This window comes from Actinia tenebrosa, unplaced genomic scaffold, assembly GCF_029948245.1.
Source record: "Actinia tenebrosa isolate PJP-AT-01 unplaced genomic scaffold, QUT_ActTen_1.0 PGA_scaffold4__44_contigs__length_22323623, whole genome shotgun sequence".
Lineage (NCBI taxonomy): Eukaryota > Metazoa > Cnidaria > Anthozoa > Actiniaria > Actiniidae > Actinia > Actinia tenebrosa.
The window spans coordinates 4,306,342-4,323,746 of NW_028292581.1; the positions used below are offsets into that span (position 1 = coordinate 4,306,342).

General features: G+C 35.8%; 2 protein-coding genes across 4 annotated transcripts; one reads left to right on the forward strand and one right to left on the reverse strand.

Moving 5' to 3' along the window:
* Positions 1–51: 51 nt before the first annotated feature.
* LOC116303273 (uncharacterized) lies at positions 52–15,270 on the forward strand. 3 transcript variants are annotated; one of them, XM_089036375.1, is made up of 22 exons: positions 52–114; positions 448–689; positions 2,023–2,117; positions 2,823–2,876; positions 4,383–4,455; positions 4,560–4,640; positions 4,798–4,866; positions 5,002–5,069; positions 5,552–5,629; positions 6,170–6,260; positions 6,569–6,707; positions 7,137–7,186; positions 7,593–7,643; positions 8,263–8,376; positions 8,899–8,977; positions 9,152–9,210; positions 9,340–9,390; positions 10,100–10,165; positions 10,679–10,759; positions 10,875–10,931; positions 11,452–11,604; positions 12,186–15,270. In XM_089036375.1, exons 2-22 carry the CDS (start codon positions 591–593, stop codon positions 12,282–12,284), a joined length of 1,707 nt encoding a protein of 568 aa, XP_088892501.1. In that variant the 5' UTR covers positions 52–114; positions 448–590; the 3' UTR covers positions 12,285–15,270. The 3 variants fall into 3 exon arrangements, with proteins under 3 accessions (XP_088892501.1, XP_031568658.1, XP_031568672.1); XM_031712798.2 differs by lacking the exon at positions 52–114 and having other exon boundaries at positions 125–689; XM_031712812.2 differs by lacking the exons at positions 52–114; positions 2,823–2,876 and having other exon boundaries at positions 125–689.
* On the reverse strand, positions 15,241–17,245 carry LOC116303265 (single-strand selective monofunctional uracil DNA glycosylase). Its single transcript, XM_031712780.2, has 2 exons — positions 17,003–17,245; positions 15,241–16,550 (listed from the first exon to the last, which is right to left on the reverse strand). The coding sequence occupies exons 1-2, from the start codon at positions 17,243–17,245 to the stop codon at positions 16,023–16,025; spliced, it is 771 nt and encodes a 256-aa protein (XP_031568640.2). The 3' UTR covers positions 15,241–16,022.
* Between the last annotated feature and the right edge of the window lie 160 nt (positions 17,246–17,405).

The following is a 17,405-nucleotide window of genomic DNA, read 5'->3' on the forward strand; positions in this document are numbered from 1 at the left end:
CTCATTTATTTCCGGTCGGTCGCCGTCTGGCCGGCTATTTCGCTAAGTACTCTGGGATATTTAGTCTTGGGACGTCGCGGTCGATGGGCAAACCAAGTCTGTAAATATCTAAAGGTGAGTATTGTTCAATCATGCTTTTCACTCAGTTGTTCTTGTGCTCTCAGCTGTATCCAGACACAGCATAACAGACAGATCATAGTGATATTCAGTTATATATCACTGTGGTTAAGACGCTGAGGGATATAAACTCTGGTTGGCATGAAGTGATTCGTGGCTTCCATGATCACGACATTGACTTGAAAGTATTTAAGAAATATCAGGAAAATCCGAAGATGAGCTGCCAATATAAGAGCAAGCTCAAAGGTCGACAGCTACAAGCAATAAAAGACTTCAACGCTGCTGATGTCTGCTTTAGTGATGGCGCTAATCCGCTTTCTTTCCATATAGGAGATCACTTCACATTTCTGAGTTACCGTGACAAACATTGGGCCAATGTCGAGAGAACAATCCTTAATAACAACTCAATACTTTTGATTGAGACTTACCCACCCACAGAACAAGGAATCATACCAATAGACTATGTCATAGAGATGGATACAGCAATCACTGAAAACGATTCTGTCAAGACAGACCAAAATAACTCAGATCAGGAGAGTTTGTCGGAGAGTCAGGACAGCGAAGCACTCAAGGTAAAGAAGTTTGTTTGCATTTAAAAACCTTTCTCAGAAATTCAATTAAGCTTACAGAAATTCAAAATTCTTAACGCCAGGAAATAAATTAGGTAATTTTACTTCTTAAAAAATGCCACCTATGTGTGAAAAAACCCATGGTATTTATTATAAATTGTGACCTCTCACCATAGGGGAATAGAATCTAAAATTACAAGGCATTTTTACTGTACGAGTACGTCTTCTTCAAGTTGTTTAATGACAAACAATGCCATGTTGTTTATTCATGAAAAACTTAGTCTTTTCTACCAAATTTTTAGATGTACATGACATATTTGTTATTCAAATTTAAATGCATTAAAACTTTTAGACATATATATGCTATATGATCTAACAGTTTTTATTTACGTGACATGTTTAATCCAAATATTTTAATTCAAGAAGCCTGGTAGTTGCCTTGTAAACAACACCTCAAGGCTATCAATAAATTATTTACATCTTCCACATCAAAAATCTGGTGTTTTCGTTTAACTTTTACGCAACTTGTCTAGTTTTTCTGAAATTTCTTTTTAATTTACTACTAATCTCTAAAACTATGAATGGAAAAATGCTGTTTATTGATTTTTTTAATGAAGTCCAAGAAACACGTCTACATTAGAGACCATTAGAAAGTCAAATTTCTTAAGATGGCTCGAATGGGTTTTTGTTACTGGCTACCTTCGTTGTTTGATCAGGAAATGCATTGCTGTCCACAAGCTAATTTCAAATAAATTGTTATGAAAAGTCTAGAATAAGATTCAAGTTTCACTTGATATACACATCGGAGTTACTATGGCAACAGAGTGACATCAGGTCATTTTTTATACACCTTATAATGAGACGTTTTTTAAAATATTGTCTTCAAGTTAACGAAGTTTCTATGATTTCAGTGGAAGAGTTTTAAAATATAAATCCAATTGCAACTTTTTGGTAACAAAAATGTAAACAATCCAGAAGCTTTTTTCATAGGAAAGAAAGGCCTATGCTCTCATGTCCTTTTTTTTTTTTCATGAGGGTAGCACTAAATAGCCAATGGCTAACAAACCTGTGGCCCTGTGATCGAATTGGAATTTAGGAGTTGATTTTTGTGGAGGGAGGAAAACCGGAGAACCCGGAAAACCCTTGAAGCACAGGAGAGAACCAACAAACAACTCTTTACTCATATACAACACTGAACCTGGCAGGACTCGATCTCGGGTTGCATTGATGAGAGGCGAGCGCTCACACCACTACGCTACCCATGCTTCCCATTGGTTTGTCTATAGGTCTATTGGTTAAAAAGGCTTAGATTGATCAAATTTTATTATTATTGTAGGCTATATTTGTGAAAGAAGACCTTGAAAGACAGCTGGAAGCTACAAAGAAGAGGCTGGGAGAAGCACAAAAGGAGATAAAAATGCTAAGTGACAGGTAAATACCTATACAAGATACCAAGTATATATTCTTGTTATAAGATGGCCTTAATTAAATTATGACCAGTTATGTTTAAGAGGAGGTTGGTGTAAATTATTTATAAGTGGGTGTATGTTCATTTTATTTTGTGTTGTTGATTGTCACTTGAATTGTCAACTAGGCATGCCTGGCATGCTAGATTTAAAGAGCATTTTGATAGTAATAAGGGAGGATCCAGCCAAAAATGTTTTTTTTGGGGGGGGGGCTAATTGAGTTTCTTCCATCAACACAATGGAAAACAATAAAAAAAAAGCATCTAATTTTTCAGTTCCGTTTTGTTTTGTTTTTCTGCCGAAGGGGGGCTTCAATCCCTCTTTGCCCCCCTGGATCTGCCCTTGAGTAAGACAGTATCGATGAATGTAGGGATGGGCAGATCAGGGACTTTGGGTTGTTTGTTAACTGAACCCACTATATTACGACCACATTCTTGTTGGATAATGTTTAAAATTAAGATAACATGCATCACACTGAATATGAGACTCAAAGTGATTCAAAGTTGGTTAAATTAGTTTATGGCTGTATAATAAGACAAAATATAGCAGTATATTTTAGGTCATGTGTACATTGCCAAGCAAACTTTCTTTTGTTTGTACCGCAAAGTTCTCTCTTTTTCTGTGGATTACGTTATCTCTATTCCTAACAACTCACTTCTTAATTTTGAAGGTCAAAGAAAGAGTTTGGCAAAAATGTACAGCTCTTGCATCAGTTGTTACAGCAGTAAGATCATTGATTTTTATCCGTTTTTGATGCATACATACTCAAAAAAAGAACTAAAACACTAACCTCCAACTCAGCTAGTGCTCAACCATAATAATAACACTGCTGTTCTAGTTTTTTTAATCATTTACTTTTGTTATATGAAATAACTTTGAACTTATAATATCGTTATGCAATATGTTTTAACTTGAACTCATTGTCTGCATATATAGATAATTTGATACCAAAATCAATTTTGCATCGTAAGAGATACTGATATTTGAATAATAATCATTTATAATATTCTAATTATAATAGTTGCCTTTTTAGTTTAATAATTAAAATATTAATAATTTATTACTTATATAGCACTATTTACAATAGAAGATCAATAGCGCTTGGTAGTATAACTTGCTTAATCATTCATAATGTTAATGATAAAAAGGTAAATTATACACTGTGAAAAGATGAAAAAGAGTACTAGCCTTCGACGAAGGACTAGCGTCCGAAACGTCAGTAAGTTTTTTCATCTTTTCACAGTGTATAATTTACCTTTTTATCATTACTGTTTCTATAGAAACACCGACGCAGCTCACACTAGTTTTTAGCTAGTTGTCTCTTCTAATTCATGATGTTGATTTATGCACTTATCGCTTACTTGTTGGAATCATTATTTGCTGTTGATAATGTGTAGCTTTTAAGGGATAGGAACAATACCACAGAGAGAGAGGAGAACTAGTACATAATATATTGGAAATTTTGAAACTTTATGTCAAAGCATAATTTTGAGTTAAGTTATTTTTCAAACCATCTAAAATCTATTTCTTTTTCTTACTCTATTTTTCCTCTCTCTCTTTTCCAAAAAATAAATGCTTTCCTTTCTTGGCTCTTGGGCTAGTTTTAGAAAATACCCAAACCCCTTGTTTAGAGCAAGCTGAATTCCCAATAAACCTATGCATGCATGCAAGCACCAAAGAAGTATTGCAAGCAAGGTTGATCAGCCCCTTGGTCATGATTGCAATTTTTTGAAGGGTCATTGGGAGAATTGATCTAATATCTAACATCTAGTATTCAATGAGGGGTAGCATGGATATTTTCTGGAATTTGATATCATACTGTCATATTCGCCCTTCTACGAAGTATTATTCCAATTGAAAGGATGACAGACAATAGGCTAAGAAGACTTCAGTTTACCAACCCATCAATCCCCCAACCCCTAGCATCCCCCAACCCCTATCTTCTAAATCAAACCTTGCTCCATGGTTACTGAGGATGTTTATCAGATTGGGATCACTTGATTTAACAGGATTAGCCATTCTGAGGTCAAGGAAAAAAATGGCATTGCATATTTTCAAGATGGCACTTATCTTGTCACCTAATTAAACAGTGCCAGAATATGCTCCAGTATGCAAACTTAACCAAGTTCTTTTTTTTCCTCAACCTTGGAAAGGCTAATACAGCCATCAAAGTGTCTATTCAAGAAATGTTATATTCTTATTCATTTTCTCTTTCTTTCTCTCCCTACAGATACTATGCTGCAAGTGAAGTCCTTATTGCAACCAAAGAAGAATTAGAAATTGCACAAAAGTCTATCATTGCTGTAAATACCTTTATATCATTTGTTATCCTTTTATTTTACCATATTGGAAATTATAATCTCCATGTTATTAAATTTGAAGCAAAATCAATCTCTACTTATTTTAGCATCAAGAAATGACCAAGAAATATCAAGATGTCTTTGAAGAAATAAAAACTCAAATCCACAAGTCAGGAAACAAATCTGCGGTATGTTGTTTGACATAATAAAATTACCTCGCCTCAACTACCCTCTTCGTGCTCAGCAATTGAGTAACTGTTGTGCTAATATGCCTTGATATGACATAATGAAATTATGTTTGGAATTAATCCTTTTTCTGATATATTATTTTTCATATTATTTCAGATCAAGGTTTTAGATAAAATCCTTGCAAAAGAAGCTAAACAACCAAATGGAGTTATTCTGCAAGGAAAGGTTAGAGCTTTAGATATCAGATTATTTTAAATGTAATGTTAAAACATTTGATTGCATGTTCTGGTACATGTTTTATTTATCTTTTAACTTTGCTAATTCTCTTCATTTAAAGTCTTCCTTTCTTGTTACCTACAGCAAAGATGTCCAAGCACTGGAGAAGATGACCTCATGCTTTCATGTACCCTGTGCTCAGAAAAGATAAAGTAAGCAGTATACTAAGTGTCACTTTAGAAAACTTACGTCATCGGTATTAGCTGACATGAAACATAAGGTGTCAGAGTGACTAAGTACAGGCAGTGATATCAGACGCCCTTCATTGTTAACCCTTTATATCCCAAGTTAGCCATATATGGCTCACAAAATACTAGCTTGGCTTGTTTTCACATTATAAGGCAAAATTAAAGGTATACCGAATAATGCTCTTTATATGCTTTGACCACTTGGGATTTTGGCAGCTTGTAAGCCAGGTCCCTTGTTGGGCATAATTGGTTAAAACGACAGCTAGTCACCACATTTTCTTCCCATATCTAACGTGAACAAAGGACTTTGAGTAGATACACTTCATTAAGCAGACACCAAACAAAATCAAGGTGCCACTGTAAGTGTAATGACTATGACATAAGCACTTGTAGCTACACACACTTCTAGATGCCACCTTTTAGCAGCTGTGCTTTTTTCATTGCAGAGTCAGTGAATTAGCAAGTCATTCAAAAATATGCTCCTCTCAAGATAAAGGAAGTACAAAACCAAAGCTGACAAAACAGTAAGTGTACTAAATGAAAGCCATGTTGGCAACATCAAGTGACACTTTTATTTACATTTGAAGGTTAGGTGACATTTTAAAAATCTACCAAATCTACCAAATTAGCTTTCACTGTTTTATCACAGCAGTGGGACAATCACAACAGAGCTAAGCTGCAAACTAAGTGAAAGCCCAAAGATCGAATTAGAATTTAGAAGTTGATTTTTGAGGAGGGAGGAAAACCGGAGAACCCGGAGAAAAACCCTCAAAGCACAGGAGAGAACCAACGAACAACTCTACTCACATACAACATCGAGACCGGCAGGACTCGAACTCGGGCCGCATTGGTGAGAGGCGGTGGATTAGCAGCGCACGTCACCCGTATTCCCCCAGTCTGGACACTAAAAAATAATAAAAGATTTGAGGAGGCGAAAGGCTACTCATTTAAAGGGGGCTTTTAAATAGTTAGACAAGCGAAGTAATTTATTCACTTTGGCAGTTTCCAAATTATACTTATAAGTACCGAAATAACATACCATAATCATTATTCTCTCATCACAGGCCTAGCACACCTACACCTGACATGTTAAGAGTAAATGTCACATACTCTGAAACAGACCAGAAAAATGCAACATTTAAAGTTGTCACCAAGGTGTGTAAATTATGCAACATATTGGGAAGACATGCTCCACAAGAATAATATTGTACTGTGCAAAACTTTTAAAATGTATTGAACCTTGATGAGGAATGTATTCACCGTTAGCCATTCTTAGGTTCGGGAAAACACGAGGTCAAGTTGGCATTGCAGTGCATTGAGGGACTGTTTTAGGGGACATATTTCAAAGATGGCTTCCATTTTCTCCAGTTTTTCCTTCTTTTTCTTTTTGCCTTTGTGAAATACTTTGTATACCATGTTTACTTAAAGCTTACTAACTGGTTTTTTTTTACTTTTCCAATCAGACAACACTTCCAAATTACCAGTTCCCACTGTATGAAGTACACAGAAGTGAAGCACACTTTGAATGGCTTCAGGAGGCTTTGCAGGAGGCACTACCAGAAAGAATTGTCCCCCCACTTGTCAAACATACTTCATTAAATGGTACATTGCAATTAAGACTGTGACTTGTGATAACAACCATGAGTCTTTACATAACAATACCAACTAATTACCATTTACATTATGATCAAACCAGAGGTATAAATACCACCGACTGTGTCTCTTTTTCTGATCACTGGACTCTGAAGGTGACTTCCACTCAGGTTGTCGAAACGTCAGTCACCACCAACAACAGTCTTTCTCAAGACTACACTCACCTGGACAATCACATTTCACACCAAACTTCAACACCTGGGTTCAAACCATTTACTCTTCTACAATACAATTAGTAGCTTAGTTTATCTTCCTTCAAATTTAAAATAACCCCCCGCTCCCTGAAAATTTTGAAATTGGGGCTAAATAAGAAAGGAAGGGAAATCCTGTATTAAGACAATGGTGCTTTCTAAAACATTTTTTCTGTTACACTCGCAGGAAAAACAAGAGAATTTCAAAGGTTTTTATCAAGAATTTGTTCACACAAGGTATTCAATTTTTCTCACCAATGTATTATAACCAAATTACCAATTGTCTGAGTTTCACCCATAATGTATCAGAGGAGTTCTAATGCAATAGTATGTACTCAAAGGGAAAACACATTCGAAATAAGAAAGCATGTCCAAGCTAAAGGGAAAAGCAACAAATCTCTGGCTGTTGTATCAAAGCATGGAACAACCACAACAAAGCTACATGTAGGCTCTAACCAGGTGAATAGCCCCAGGGGTGGATCCAGCCAAAAATATGAGGGGGGGCTTGACCGAATGTTGCGAATGACACTACAGAACTTAGAAAAAATATTTAAAATATGCTTTCTATTCCACTTCAAGAAACATAATCAACATCCTGAAGGATCCCTTTAATTATTTTAATATTGTGATTCATTATCCCAAGGCTTTGAAGCATGATGGATGGCTGCATTTATTTTTAACTGGATTTAATGAGGTTAGTTTATTCACACCTTGATGGCAATCTCCAACTCCTAATATGGATTACCCCCCACCCCCAGTTATAATCTGGTATCTCATGGCAATAGATGATGACAAAGGAAATATTGAAGATAAAACAACAAAAATAACCATTTCTTCTTTTTTGCCAAAAATTGTTTTCTTGGTTATAATCGGTCCCCCTCCTCCTGAATACATGCTCTCCTAGTTTATGAGCCCTTTAAAAATTTAGACTCATTTTAGCCTTAGATGATCATATTACACAAAGTGTACCAACATCTATAGTAACTAAGGAATAAAAAATGTTTGCACCCCTGTCTCAGTACTGTGAGATAAACGCTGTTGGAGCTGTAGAGCCGAGAGAAGCAAGCTTGTGGAACTCAAAAGGCAAGATAAACATGAGGTGTTTTTCTTGCTTTTCAAATGCTCCACATGTACTGCTCCCAGAGTGTTTATTTCACAATACAGAGACACAAGCCACCATTTAATATTGCTTTTCTAAAATTTGAATGATTTTGTACAAGCATGTCTCTGCTCTCTAATAAAAGCAAGGTAGCCAGTCGATCAGGGTGTGTGATATGTTTCAAATATTTTAATATAATATTATATACAACTAGGAATTAGAAGCAGCACAGGCACAGCTTGATAAGAGAAAAAGCATTTCAGACACCACAGAAGTCATATCTGACAGACAAGGTTATGATGAAAATGCACCTGTAATTAAATGCAAGGTACTGAAAATGACTCAATGATTTTACCTGAATACCATATAACATGCATTCATTTAAAATATAATGGATTACAGAAATCAGGCTCTCAGAATGGTATATTACACACTGTTACCAATAAGGGACACTTCGTTTCTTAATTATGTCTTTAGGGGGGCGAAGGACTATATGGATTCTGAATTTTACAGTCTGTAACACCATTCTAGTAGTACCCCACTTACCAACCTAATATTTATTTGTGCCCCCAAGTCATGACAGATTCAGGGGAGGGTGCTTTGGATGTAAATCCCCCCCCAGCCTCCCCTCCACTGAGGTTTAGAAAAGTAGGCATTGCAATGCATTATGGACTGTTTTAGGGGATCTCTGAAATAAGACCCCTAAAACAGTCCCACAATGCACTGCAATACCAATTCAACCCAGGTTTGAACTCAATCTGAGAATGGCTAATATATTAGCCATATATATAATTTCTAGCTACTAGTTGGAAAAGATAATAATGTTAGTTTTTATCTGATCTGATTGCAGAAATACATGGAATCACTGAATAAACATATACAAGAATTAATCAATCATATCCAAATATCAACAGAAGACAAATCTACAGGTAAAATATCCACAACTTAACGTTCTTGGCCCATCAATTAATTGATAACTTTGTTTTTTATTTATTATTTATTTATTCATTTATTTATTTATTTTTTGAATTCTACAATTTCATAGCAGATCAGTGAAAAAATTCATTCCAAGATATCTTATTTATAAAGTTTTTTTTTTTTAGATTTGGGAGTTTGGTTTAAATTATTATCAGAAGGGGAGCCTACAGATACCTATTTAAAAGTGAGTACCATGCTACGCTTCATACGTTGGACTGACATAGATATTGAAAAAAAGAACTGTGACAGACAGTTGACTAGACTATTTATATCTCAGAGAGTTTTATTTCACCAGAGTGTTGTTATTTTACAGGCGGCATGTGCAGCACTGAGTAAAATATGTCATGAGCTGGGAAACTATAAAGTAGGTCTTCCTTTTTAACTTTAATTTTACTTATAATATCTAGTGTATAATGGTATGCACACCATTTCCTAACAGCCTTCAAACCTAAAAATTTTATCAATAACTTGAAACATTACCTCTGGGCTGATGAAAGTCAGGGCACCACTAACTCACAAGATAGATTGGAATTTAGCTTGTTTGTTTTGCAGGGGGAAGAAAACCATAGAACTTGAAGAAAAAAAACACTTAAATACAGAAAAACACCCAACAAACTCTACTCACCTCAGGGCTTGAAATAATGACTTGACATCAGACAATGTCCACCCAGAAGTGGAACTTACTTGTCTGGTCAAATTTTTGCCTTCCCTGTTATTTTGACCAGTAAAGTTGAGCCAGAAATGATGTATGATGGAGCTAAATTTGGCCTTTCATCATCGAACCTGAGACCCCAGAGGTATTAGAAGGGGTGACTACAGATGGTTACATCAAACTAAAATTATATTTATCAAGGAAAACAAGCAAAACTTAATGTTGTCATTATTCATTTTGTTGGTCATTTTTAAAATTTGTCCATCACCAGCTACATCCCATGTGCCAAGTGGTCACTAAACCCGCTGACCAAGTATGAAAACCTGAATTATTTGTAGTAATCAAAAAATAATAAGCCAGTTCTAGGTAAGGGAGCTTTAAAGACTTAAGGATTAACAAGTTTATTATCATTATTTCCCAGGAAACAGAAGAGAATCTTATTGTCAGCGATCTTACTAGTATAGCAGAATATGTCAAGAGTGCAAAGGTAAATATTACTATCCAGTTGGAAGACGGATTGATAATAAGTCTTATAGTTGATAATAGGAGTACTAGAATAGGTGTTGTTTAAGTCGCAGCCAAAATGTTTTACTTCTTGGCTGCCAAGCGCCTCTTAGGGAGGATACTTTTTTAATGATGGGGGGGGGGGGTGGATGGGGCTAGGGCTTCAAGGGGGAGGGTTATAGTTTTGAACTTTTTGAAGGGTCAAACCTCTTATTAAGAGGAAATCTGTTTCCTTGTGGAGCCATAGCAACTATGAGTCAAGCGAGAAAGTTACCTTGCAGTAAAATGTCACAAATGCCCCTCAAAACTCTGGAAATCACATTTCCAGGGATTCAAAATTCAAAAGTCAAAATGATTAGGCTTACCACTTGACCTGCCACATTGACTGTTCATGTGTTGATTACTCTGATATTGCCAATCATCATATTCAGCCAATGAGCAGACATTCATAGACAGTCATCTACATTTCATCTCTTTTTTTTTCAACATCTTGTAGAAACTGCTGGTGAGAGTCGAACAAGCTGTTGGCACATTCTTGCACTGGGATGCTGAAGTGCGTCAATGTGAAGAGATGACAGTATGCATCATCAGTCTAACAACGTTTTCTCTAATTTCTCTTTATTTTTATGTCAGTAATAATTGTATAAAGCATGGACAAGGCCTTAACAAGGGTGTTTGTTGTTGTTTCGTAGGAACCTGGAAATGACAGTGCAGAAGAAAGCCAAAGTTTAACCCAGAGATGGGCAGAGGTGGGTTTATATGAGGGCCCCTGTCTAAACAGATTGAGCCAATTCCCCTTCCATCTAGGGCTTACATGGTAGTCATGATACAGGGAAAAATAAACCATTGAAAGTTTCCCCATTTGAAAAGGAAAAAATCGCTTTTCATGCAAAAATATTGCATTGTTTCTGCCCCAAAGCATAGCTGCTGTGATACCCCTCTACGTGTTACATGCTTGCAGCTTACTGGCACGTGTGCCATTTCTATAAAGAATCAAGTTAACTCAAAGTAATATCTCCAAGGCTGCTAACAGATAACACTATCACTACACATTTAAATATTGTGTCCAGAGCACTCGCACCGAAAAGTTGAATCTGACAAAATGAGCTCACAGTTGTGAAAGACAAACATCTCATGGCTACCTTCAGCCTTGAACATGGCAGCAAAAGTTGAATCTGTGGATCAAAGCCTTTCCCCATTCCCGTTTCACTGCCTATGAATTAATGTTCAAAAACTGCATTCAAAAACTGGGGTTTCTTTATTTTGCAGGCAAACTCAAACTGTGCAGAAGCCAAGGCATATTTAGAAAGACTTTGTCAAGACTTGAAATTTGAACTGTCACACTTTGATCTTAGAAAAGAATCAGAACTCAGAGAAGTTTTGATTGAATATACAACTCTTAAGTCTGAACATTTTGAAAAGGTAATTGCTGTGACAGAACAGTCATTATATAAGACACTTTGAGTCTGAAGTAATAATTATTGGATTGGGTAACCTGTCTTATAGGTGTCAATAGGTTTTCACTGACATACCAGTAAGCAAAAGATTGAATCATCCATTGAAGACAGTCTCTTTCATGGCATAAGTGATATATACAGTATGAGTGGCCGTGTTGTATCCGATATACGAACTCGAGGCGTAGCCGAGCATTTGTATATCGGATACAACACGGACACGAATTCTGTAGATTGCTTGTCAAACGTCTAGGTTAGTTCCTTTGTGTTTCACTAAAATTTTCAAAATTAAAGTGAATTTGGCCAAGAAAATCCAACTTAAAGTTTATGCAAATGAACACAGTTTTGATTCAGATTTACAACACTCTTCACAGTTGTGATTTCTGTTGTGTTTTCCTCATGAATTATTAATGAGCTTGATAAATGAGTTTAGATATGCACAAGAGGCAATGACATTGATTGTCAGCCTTCACAGATGTAACACTGAACTATGCGCATACCATATTATTTAATTTTTTAAACTAAACTTATGTTATCCCTTATGTTTAGGTCCAAAGTAAATGGTTTGGTGTGAAGTTCATGGTGGAAGCTCCCATTTCTTCTGACATTAGAGCAATCAAGTGTATTGAAGAGATAGACATGAACTAACATGGCATCATGTGGATCATGTTGGCCATCAGTGCAAAGATACAAAATATAACATTTGGCAACAGGATCAAGAAGGGTCAAACATGTGGACAGTCGGCAGTGTTTGGGTGACTGGAAAAAAATCATGATTTCAGGTGCTTGGTCATGACTTCAATGGTGCCAATCATTTTTATTGGTTAAGTCTTTTGCAAGCTGTGATTGGCTTAACAGATGCTGTTAATTCAATAGGTCTCGGGACATGTCATGGTCTAGCTTTGGTACAAACAACACATCAATATAAGAAATAGTGCAAATGATGTTTGTACCAAAGCTAGACCACAATGCACCATGTTTCCATCTCACTAGGGCCTAACTCATGCGGCAGCCATGTTTATTCTCATTGGAATAAAAACCTTTGTGTAACCTATATAAACTTATTCTCGAGCACTTGAATGTAAGGCTAACTATTGGGGAAAACTATTGTTCCAGTCAACATGGCTGCCACGTGAGCAAGGTCTGTAGTACTGCTGTAATTTTTGAATGGTCATACAAAATCTACTTTAAAATATGGTCACTGATGATGATAACAGTACTGTTATGCACACCATTAACACCTATTTCAGAAATTGTTGTCGCACCAAAAGCCTCAAGCAACAAGCCAAGACCGCAGAGAACGCTGGTACTTTTAGCTGTAATATTAGTTTATTCATGGTGCATTTTCATTTATTGACTTCACAAATTGCTTCAAGCAAGGCTGCTTGAGATGATAATTAGTGGAGAGCTATAGCCACTTGCATGAACCATGAATAAATCAATCATAATTAAAAGTACCGACGTTCTCTGGAGCCTTTGCTTGTTACTTGAGGCTCTTGGTCCGACAATGATTTTTGAAATAGGTATATACAAGACTTGCAAATACCCATACAACTAGCTAGAATACCAGACATCTTTTCAGTGGATATCTTTCTTAGTCACTCAACTATGAAAGTAAGCACATAAACTACAGAGAATCTTACATGATTATATATTAAAATATAGATTAATATTATATAGAAACATTAATATAATGCACATTTACACTACACTGTATTATGGAATGGTAATGACGACAGTGAAAGTTGCATTGGCAGTGAAGAGGATATATAGTACACCTATTGATTACTAATTATTTATGGGTTATATAGTATGTTATGGGGAGGATTTTAGCTAATTCAGTGTTGATTGATATGGCTTGCACTTGATGGATAGTATAACATGATAATGAGGATGATGAGGATTGTAATAATAATAATGATGATAATGCAGAGCTGAAAAATAATGGCTGCTCATTGCTAGACATAATAACTGGTCAACATGTGACCAATTAATGTGACTGGTCAAGAGGACCAGCCTAAGAGGTGTTTGGCCAGACAAGTGAAAATGTTTGGCCATACATTGTCCATTGACCAGCAATTACTTTCAGCCCTGGAATGATGATGAGAAATGTGATAAAAGGCTTCAGCTATTTTCTAAGGTTTTTGATTCTTGAAGCTGTTACTACTGGTAGCCTTTTTACATTTCTGCAAGTATCCTTTTTTTTTTTTTTTTTTTTTTGAAATATTGAAATGAAAAAACAATATATAATCATAATATAGAAATTATTTCATGATCTGATAATTCACTCACATTTATAGTTCTTTCTATATTGCTTAATTAATGATACTAATAATATATTACAATGTTATGCTTTGATCAAAGCAATCACTCAGGGACATACCTGTGATTAATTCAACCAGATTGAATAATTTATAGACAATATGATAGCAGATATTAGAGGTACACACTGTTGCCTTCAAACAATTGTTTTAAGTCAGGGCATTTGTGTCAATACAATGAAATGTTTTGAACCTGACCCTAAATGCAACAGTCGTTTGAAGGCAATAGAGTGTAAATCTAATATCTGCTATTGTTATTCCAAATATGACAATCATAATGCCCATTGTTTTAGACAGCCAATCAAGATTGAGCTTCTGAGACAGTGCATGGCTTTTTCTCGCACTTAATCAAAGAGAGTACCAAAACAGTTATAATCAAAATAATTTTGGGCTACTTTTAATTGTACCATAACACAACCTCACAAATTGGTTTAGCAAATTGTACAAGTATTCTGAAAATAGAATGCTTCGCAAAAAAAAGTTTCCTAAAAATTTCATATTATCTGTATCTGTAATAATATTTATAACTATATATTGTTTTAATTGAATTTTTCTTCAAAGTGAATTTCAATTGGCTGTGAAAATCACATGGTAAAGACAAGTTTGCAGTGGCAATTATGATATTACCATGTTTGATTGTTTGTGATCTTGTGCTGTGATGGGGCCGTTATCAATTCTAACTGTAACAGCACCACATGCATTTTCATTTCACAGCCATTTGAAATCTACTCTGTTATCCAGCATATAACCTTCCAGCAAATCTCATCCCAGCCTTAACTTGTGTCCTATAGAGGTTCTGTATAGATTCCTTCCAGCATTTCCTAATTGGACCACAACAAAATAAAATGCCTTCCCATAAAAACAGTCTTATTAATGTCCCAGAGATTGAAATCATATTATCTGTCCTCCAAACTGAGATTTGGAAGAAATGGAAAAATGGGAGTAACTGCATGGGATGTGTGCATATTACCTCTGCTGTACTAATATAAACTAAGGGGATCATTTTTAATGTGCAAAAGCTATCATTTATTATAAATTATGGAGTAACATTTTTTCTATATGGGAAATATTAAAATAATTTTCTCTGCGAATAGAGATGAACATGACCACATAATTTTATTTAGAGTAATTTTAAATTTCACTAGTAAACAGTGTAAAATGTGTTTCACAATGAAAAACCTAGTATTCATATTGCAAAATAAAATCATTTTAATACATATTTTATAATATAGCTATTTCTAATCATTAAGAATTATTATGCACTTGATCTTTTTAAAGCCTGATATCAAAAATAAAGATTTATTGCTGTATAATTTATTGTTCAATTTTGTGATTTATACCTAGTTAAAAAAGCTCAAGGCCTGATGATTAACTTAATAGAGATTAAGAGCAAATGGTTTGAACCCAGGTGTTGGAGTTTGTTGTGAAATGTGATCATCCGGGTGAGAAGACTGCTGTTGGTAGTGACTGACGTTTCTACAACCTGAGCGGAAGTCATCTTCAGAGTCCAGTGAGAAAACGAGAGATTGCCTCAAGAAACAATCAGATTTCCCCCACTGCAAATCCCCTACGATTCTGTACACTTATTGCACATTCTCTTTAATATACCTCCTCGGCTTGGGCTAATGTTTTCCCATTTCAGATCACGTAATTCCCTTGAGAATACGATTCTTTGTTTGAGTTGTATCCATACCCATGTGTATTCTCATGTGCAACTGAGCACAACCATTAAACAAAGAAATGATACCCTAGAGAATGACACATGGTTAGCCATGTGGTCTGAAATGGGACAACATTACACCTGAGCACGCCCAAGCCGAGAAGGTTTGAGTGACCTTTTATAAAATACCAACAATTAGCATGCTAGCTATAAGTATGTTCTCTTATGAATAATTCAACTGCAGCTGCAGCAATGTGTGCCACAGTATGGTAAGTAAACTCTGGCATCGTATGCAACTTGCTGATACTTTCCTGGCAATGTGTACCAGAAGATACTGAGGCAATGTGTGCCACAAAGTATTGTGACTGGCAATATATTGTCTATACTATTAATTGTAGCAATTTCTCAGTGTTTCACGCGAATGTACGTCATGACTCCACATCTTTCAAGCTGCTCAAGTGCAATCTTCTCCCAACTTGCATTAGCTCTGGGATTAGCTGGGCTTGGGTGCATCAGACTACAGATTTTAACCTCGTGTTCTTTGAATAGTATTTTGCATCTTCCTTCTACAAATTTCCCAATACACACAACAAACTCAACACCTAACAAATCCACTGCATCTATCAATGCCTGATCACAAAATTTAAAAAGTTCTTTTCGTTGATTGGCAGGTATATTATTAGGAGTAATATTTTTCCCTGTTACAGTCATGAAAACCAGTGGACAGTAATTATGCACAAAACAACTTGCAAAAAAATTCTCTGGGGTGACAGAATGTTTTTCTAGAAATCCCCAAAACCTTGTCCCGCTCACTTCACTTCTGGTGCTGTCGAGACCAAGAATTTGTCTTTTGGGATGTTCTTTGGGTGGTTTTTCAACATTTCCTTCTACTTCAAGCCATTCTTTGACATATTTTGGGTCTCCAAAAGGTACCTGGGGTGAATAAAAATATTGGATTAAAAGAGACTATTAAGGGACCGGTCATTATTTAAGTCAGAGGGGGGTGGAGGAGAAAATTTGATGCAAAAAAATTTTCCAGACCCCAACTAAATAGCATTCATGCTTTTTGGGTACCCCCTTCATGATCAATCGTTTTAAAAATCCTCCCAATCCTTCTTTTGATCTTTCAAGGCCCCCCATTTTCTCCTCCACCCCCCCCCCCCCCCCCCCCCCCCGACTTAAATAATGAATGGTCCCTAATTGTCATCTAGGTAGGGAGAGGGGACAAATCAAAATCAGGGAACCTGAAATTTTTGACATAACTGTATTTATGTACTGCAGTCTCCTACATGGCAACTGTTAGTGTCATCAATTGGTGTTGCCATGCAAGCATTGCCACATATTGCTTCATGTCTCCCTAACTGGCTGTATAGGATTCCACTCACTCCATTTTGTGCCATCCCAAAAGGTCCAGGATTCATTCCAACGAACAAGACAGTCTTGGTGCTTCTGCAATATTTTCGTATGTAATTACAGTGTGGTTCACGAGCATATTTTAGAGGGTTATAAACATAAGATACAGAAGGTAGGAAGCAAAGTTTGGAGAGATTCTCACTCAGATTGTACTCAGTGTCTAGAAATCTTTCAGATATGCACTCCTCCACTCTTCTTTTCTTACTCGCCGCCATTTTTAAAAATCCATTGAATACACCAGGGGGAGTGGGACGTGTAAAAATTTACCTTTAAAAAATGAATTCTTATCTTAACAGATATAAAATATTTATGAAATTTCTTAATGTTATTTTGAAGTCTATTTTTTATTCATGAAGCCATTTTATTATATAACTC

Coding starts and splice junctions, on each gene's coding strand:
- LOC116303273 (XM_031712798.2), top strand. CDS start 333: ATGAGCTGCCAATATAAGAGCAAGCTCAAAGGTCGACAGCTACAAGCA. Junction 2,877..4,382: donor TTGCATCAGTTGTTACAGCA/GTAAGATCATTG, acceptor CTCTCCCTACAG/ATACTATGCTGCAAGTGAAG. Junction 6,261..6,568: donor CATTTAAAGTTGTCACCAAG/GTGTGTAAATTA, acceptor TTTTCCAATCAG/ACAACACTTCCAAATTACCA.
- LOC116303265 (XM_031712780.2), bottom strand. CDS start 17,245: ATGGCGGCGAGTAAGAAAAGAAGAGTGGAGGAGTGCATATCTGAAAGA. Junction 16,551..17,002: donor TTGGGATGGCACAAAATGGA/GTGAGTGGAATC, acceptor TATTCACCCCAG/GTACCTTTTGGAGACCCAAA.